Source organism: Acyrthosiphon pisum, chromosome A1 (assembly GCF_005508785.2).
Source record: "Acyrthosiphon pisum isolate AL4f chromosome A1, pea_aphid_22Mar2018_4r6ur, whole genome shotgun sequence".
Classification (NCBI taxonomy): Eukaryota; Metazoa; Arthropoda; class Insecta; order Hemiptera; family Aphididae; genus Acyrthosiphon; species Acyrthosiphon pisum.
This window is the reverse complement of record NC_042494.1, coordinates 166,660,301-166,667,361: the sequence shown is the minus strand read 5'-3', so window position 1 is coordinate 166,667,361 and position 7,061 is coordinate 166,660,301. Positions and strand designations below refer to the sequence as shown.

At 32.0% G+C, this 7,061-nt stretch overlaps 1 protein-coding gene across 2 annotated transcripts in view; it reads right to left on the bottom strand.

Moving 5' to 3' along the window:
• Positions 1–667: 667 nt before the first annotated feature.
• The window catches only part of LOC100159523 (cAMP-dependent protein kinase type I regulatory subunit), a 108,120-nt gene continuing 101,726 nt past the window's right edge, over positions 668–7,061 (bottom strand). For both annotated transcript variants that reach the window (XM_008187003.2, XM_001950323.5), the window contains exons 6-7: positions 6,504–6,591; positions 668–1,604 (exon numbers count right to left, since the gene is read on the bottom strand). In XM_008187003.2, the coding sequence (XP_008185225.1) occupies positions 1,520–1,604; positions 6,504–6,591 (173 nt within the window). In that variant the 3' untranslated portion in view covers positions 668–1,519. The remainder of the gene's footprint in view (positions 1,605–6,503; positions 6,592–7,061) is intronic.

Genomic DNA, 7,061 nt, shown 5'->3' with positions numbered 1-7,061 from the left:
AATACAATAATTTTCGATGAATCTCTAAATTGTTTCGAATCGGAAGTCAAAGAATCTATCATTATTGTTATTATTTTTTTTATTGTATTTATAACACCACAATCGACGATGACGTTCGTCAGGTCGACGTGAGATTACGCGAATCGCGCGTGAGCCGTTATGATTGGTCACCGCGATATCATGTTTGTACTGGCTCACGTCCCTAAGTATTTTTCACTACGCTGCGACCTCATAGTTATTATATGATATGCATCGTAAGTCTTACTAGACGTATCGGAATTCATTACGACCCTGCAGACCCTCCACGTGTCGTCGTCGTCATCGTATAGTGTTTTCCAAGGGAGGAAAACGCGTGTTTGATTACCAGCTCTATTCACATAGGAACGTCTGTGAAGATTTTGAGAAGACCGCACTATACAGTAGTTGTTTATATATAATATTTTACATTTCTATATAGATAGGCGTTTTGTTTGACAGCGTCCGACCCCCCGAGCACCGCGTCTCGTCCTTGATTTGGGTCTTTGCACATTTATTGTTTTTGTACGTGTAAACAAACACACGTTTTATGACGAACGTTCTCACACGTGTCTCGGCCAAAAAGGTAAATAAATAATAAAATAATAATGATGATAAAAAAAAACAATCCGCCGTGGCGGTCGGAAACAAATCTTTCTTGCCTTTTTTTTTTTTTAATCGACTCTTCAAAGTGCTTGACTTATACAGGTGTATAAAATACATAATGTTACTTTTCGAAACAATTAAGTTATCGGTACACGCCCGGTTTCATAAAATGGAGAAAAAAAAATAAAACTTAAAAATATTACACAAATAATACAATATTAAACTCGTCACTAAACTAAGTGGTACAATACGTTATGTAGTCGATTAACTTTTGTTGTATACAACATGATAATATATTTAAATGCAAAACGTCAACAGCGTCATTGAATACAAAAAATATATATAAATATTGAATAATGTAAAACTGTTAACCCTTTAACCGACCGTTGACTATGGTAGTGGAGAAAACGCAGTAGTAATAATATTATGCAGTAGTAGCGTATAGTATATAATAATATAATAATTAGACATTATATTACGAACAGGATATAATATTATATTCTTTTAGTTTTAAGTCAGTTGAGCCGATCAACTAGGAAGTTAAACATTATAGGGAAGAAAACGAAAACCAACAGAACTACACATGACTTACTATATCGTTTCTGACTGACAACGTTTCGTAAATGTTAGTTTTAAAATGACTCGTAACAATAATTTATATTATTGATATTGTAAGTATTTTTTTTTACAATTTTTATCCACATAATAATAATAATAATAATAGCGCGTTAACAAAAAAAAAAATTAATTTATAATTACGAAATTTGATTTAATTATAATTGCCTAATAGTATACAACACTGCAACGAAAATTCATAATAACAAAATGATAACCGATAATAGTTTTTGAAATGAAAACAAATAATATATTTATTGTTCGTTGTATATGTGTATAAATCCTATACGGACAAGGATACGAAGCTGTTGTATTGTGTTATGTTCCTCTTTAATATGTCAGCACATGGGCCCAACACTCTTTCAAACCTGAAATTAAAAAAAAAAATATGTATTTCAAGGAAGTAAAAGAATACGGATGAATACGTGTAAACAGTTGAAAAAAAATATTGAAACATGTTAAAACATTTAACATATTATTGTACGTATTTTGTGACAAATCCACGTCTACCACAATATAGATTATAATAATACGTTAATAACGATGGCGATAAAATACTATAAATAATAATGATAATATTATATTATACATTTTTCACCTCGAGTACGCACTTCTTTGGGGACAGAGTTTCTCTTCCTTTTTGTCGTCTAATGTTCGTCGTTTCTCACGACAATAAACCATAAATTTAACATAATGTAACCTTTGTCATTTTTACGGAATTGTTTGCCTGCATGATATTCTTGCATAGGTACAACATATTATGACGTCAAGCTCTATTCCGTTTCTCTTTCATTTTCCACTCTTACTGTTTATATCACTCAATTGGTGTTTCATTTTTCGTTGCTCACAATGCCGAGAAATAAAGGAGAAAAATGTTTTTTATTTTATCATTTAAATAATAGCGAAATTAAATGTAATAAGTGTTAAAGGCAAGTATTGTTTTTCATTATACAACTGTCGAAATTTGAATAAAATAGCGAGTATTTTTAATAAAAAAACAAGTCAGTAAAATCGATGCGTTCTAATGGAAATACAAAAAAAAGGTAGTGTGGTTATTTTTTTCAGGAGAAGTCTTTATCGTGATTGATCGATTAGAGGGAACATTTTTTTTTTGACCATTATAATCACGAACGAAATTCAATACACTGATGTTTGTCATATTATATCTCAAAGATTCGTCTGGCTTGTCTTTTCAAGCACGATTTCTATTTGTTTAGGGTCACCGTTATATTTTCATGACACAGTATCGAGCACTTTGGTGGTTTTAATGGGTAGGATTTATATCAAATAACAATAATATGGTGTGAAGATTGAAAATTGTATGCACATTCTAGTTGCGATAACTCGAAAACATTCGCAACTCGAAACATTTTCAAGCAGTATTTATTTGTATTCCCCTCGAAATTCGAATTTTGTTAAGACTCAACTGTATAACACTCAAAGCGAGTTCACCAACTGGTCGAAAAAAAAAAAAAAAAAAAATACAAATAATTATTGGAAAAACTGAAAAGTACCTACTAACGAATAATTCCCCCACCATGCAAGAGTAAAATATAGATTAAATAAACACTTTATATTTGTATGCATTATATAGGTAGTAACCAAGTGTACTCAGTAACCGGACTTATTAATAATTCTACCAGACGTGATATTATCGTAATATTTTTATGTTTGTTTGGTTATTTTTCAACTATTTCTCACATAATAATATGATAAAGTTTCCGCATGCTTGTCATAAAATAAAAAATAATCAGTTCATACACAGAATTTTTAAGCTCTCGTTTAGTGGGTGGATACATGTTTGAACATGGCGTTCTCTATACACGCACAACTTGAATATTATAAATCGTTTTGCATAGTTTCACTAAAATAGGTTCCGAAACATTTTTTGAAGAACGTCAACATTTTGCCGCGTTGCTTTCCGCGTTCTCGGCACACATCGTATAATTTTATACTCGGAAGAATAATTTTGATTAATGAACTCACTCCCGTGTTTTTGCGGATGTCAGGTGGTTTGAAGATTTTACTTGCCAGTACTCGGTAGGTAAAGTATATAGCGAAGAAAACAGTAACGAGAAAAAAAATATTCCGTGCGCATCATAGACAAGGTAAATTCCTTAATATTTAATAAATTACTATTTAATACGCAAAAGTAACTGGTAGTGAAGTGCACTTTAGGTCGTGTTGTGTAGTACCTATGAAACACATATGTACGCAAAAATAAGGTCGCAGGTGTTTAAATACTTTATTTAGATGGAAAACCAGTAGCGGATTTAATCGTCTTATACTTTACCCCTATGCAAAATGTATTTTCAACCTATATACGAGCATTCGCCATTTGTAATTTTCGAAATGCAGGTAGGTACTTTTTATAATTATTTGAAAGAGTTAGCATATACATAACGCAAATTAGTTCAAAGCAAAATTAGTTAATTAAAATCAAAGACATTAAAGTAAAAAATATTATAATGGTACTTAAAGAAAATAAATATTTTTAGTAGGTATAGGTGTTACAAAGTTCATCCAATATAATCCAGCTTTAAACCGAAAGGAAAAATATTTTCAAAAACTAACAACAAATTGTTTAAAACACTTTTTAATCTTTAAAGATGTTTGGATTTGTCAAAATGTAAATATAAAATAATATTATTATAATATACACGTATATTTACAACATTGTTTGTCGTAATTTCAATCAGAAATTGGTTTTAAATTTAAAACTGAACAAGACAAGACTCATAAGAGAAAATGGTAAATGTTTAAAGCGTAAAAATTATTGAAATGGGAAACTCTATATTTTTAAAATTTTAATAAAAGCAATTTAAACAACTGTAAAGACAAAATGTTTGAAGTATATCAGAAATCAATTTTATGATTACACACGATACATTATTCCTACTAGGTGACATTATACTATGCTTGTAAATAATAAATACAAGAGCGCATTGAATTTTTTACACTGCATATAAATACAAATCATTCCTATATAATTTATAGTAGTGAGTGGGTGACTGTATGAGAGAATATTCGATGACAAAATTCGTATGAATGAACATTTTTCAATGAACATTTTATGAATATCTACATATTCCGATTGGTTACACCAGTACGCACGCTGTGTATAATATACAATATAACTACCTACAAATTATGTAGACATTGTTTCGCATATAAATGTCATTATTACCACGAATTTGCATTAATGTTATTATTATCACGAATTTACATTAAAACATTAAAGACAAATGCAAAAATAATAAATCTGTAGACAGTTTATTAATTGACAGCATATGCGCGGCTGCTAAAAGTGATTTACTAAAAAAGTTTGCCATACTTTAAGTGCAATACACCTATACACTACAAGGCGGCACACAGCTAAACTTTTACTTTGAAGTCAAAGGTCGTCCGAGTACGACGAATAAATATGAAATTAAACTCAAGGTTTCAAACTCGTTTAAAAGTAAAATTCAATATTAGAAATGTGGTAATGCAATCATAGCATATAATATATAGTTTTAAATTCATGGCGTATATCACATAAAATACCAGGTATACCAGAGCCCATTGTTGGCGTTAAATATTTATATTATATTATACCATGCGACGTCCCGGGAAAAGGGTATCGCGAGATCCTACCACAGATCACATTTAAATTTTTATCCCCACGATGTTTTTTTTCAACAATTTTTCAACGAGTATTATCGAACCGCACGCCGGGTCGTCCCGGGACAACATCCCTGTACATTAATTCAACCTCTGGCGCATAATTTTTGTGCGACAAGGACTAAGGTACACACGATTTTGATTACGGTATTACCACTTAATTGCACGGCGAACCAATTTAATATTCACGGAGATAATATTATAATATAGTTTTCTACAAGTAATTTGGTTAATGGCATACTTGTGATTAGAATAAAACTATATGGGAGATAACAGTCCCTAAGTTAAAAGTAATCCACAAGTCATCATTTCATCGTTTCGGAGAGTATACGCAAGACACCGGCTTAAAAACAATTTCAACTGCAGTATACATTCATCGTTCCGGCCCAGAAACTAAAAGGCACACGGTTTTATTTTGTCATATTTTCTCCAAGCGAGTACAGTATGATGTTATATACATAGAAATATAGAATATTATATTCGTATATTGGCAAGTACTTATACTGTTTGATATAAAGTTTATAATTACAATAGAAAACCCAAATTTATACTACGGTCTTACTTATATAAAATATACGCGATGGGTTATAGTCAACTTTCGAACAAAATAATATATATTTCAAGAGGATGGAATACGAATCGTTTTGTATACGGTTAAAATCCTTAAACTGAACTTTAAAGAAATGTTCACAATGGAAGAAAACGTATATAATTCTCAGAGACAAGATTATGTTCTATTTTGGAGTAAAAAGCTTTTAGCAAAATATAATTCGAAGAAAAGTCTACATATTATGGTTTTTGTAAATTGTATTAATTTATCTTCTCAGTAGAAGTGTTCCTATAGGCAAGCAAACTCAACGAATACTATAACTGTGCATGATGCACGAAAAATGTAATTATTTATGTGATAACATGTTGGAAATCTACGAAAGCATAAAATAATACAAGGAAATTAAAACAGTACAAATATGTATACGCAAAACAAAAATAATAATATTACCTACTTGTTTGTAAAAGGCTAACTATATCATGACGTATCTATAGTTCATTCTAAAACGATACGGAGTTGAGTTGAGTACTTTTTTTTTGAAATTTTTTTATTTGAATTTACGTTAGACTTAAAAAAGTTTTAATTTTCAAATATTTAAGACTCAAAATGTTTGTCTTAAAATCGGTCATTAAATGTATAGAGCAGTTGTGTTCAAAATAATTTCTTTCGGAATATAATATAGAGTTAGAGTCCCGCGTGTATTGAGTATAATATTTAGGTACCTATATATAGGGTACAATATAATATAAAATACTATATTATACAAGAAACTGAAACATTTGGAGTCCCGTTGTAATCATGGTCCATAAAATATTATACCTCAAACGCACAATGGAGCCTGGATGCTACTTAATGTCGTATCTCCCCGAGTTCAGGCAGACTTTTAAGCTTTTAGAGAGGTCTGCGGCGCATTACGTATATAATGTACGCACGGGGGCGTTTATAACGGCTGGCGCCAGATGTCCGGTGCACGGAAATAACGGATTTCGCCGGAGCCGCCGATAAAAGGATAAATAATATAATATAGTATCATAATAATTGTTTTATACATTACCTGGCCCGATCGAGTTTCACACACTTCAGCGGCCCATTGGCGACGACGGTCGCTGCTCGCGGACGGTCGAGTAACAGTGCGATTTCACCTGTAACACAATGTTTGGAATTATATTGCTATTACTATTATAGTGAAACACGATCAATTAGCCTGGCCGCGTTGACAGTACACGAGGTCATTGCGATCGCAACGACACGAATAATAATGTTATGTGTTTGTCCTCACTCTATATACCATCTATATAATATACAGAGCGTGCCCCGCGCCGGATCGATGGCGATATACTCTTACGGTGCGCGACATATACGTTTGGACTGCAAAATCGATGCGAGTCTCCTCGGTGGACAATAATGTATATAATATATATACACGACAGTCGGTCGGGAAGTAAACAAATTGATCGCATTAGACGCGTCGTACATACCGGCGGCGGCGGATGTTGTAGGAGCCCCGCCGGCATCTCTATATTATGTAGGTGTATAATAATAATTTATATATAGGAGACGCGGCGAGCGATAATATTCGTAACGAGCGTAATTTTTCATTGCAGCCGCTGTT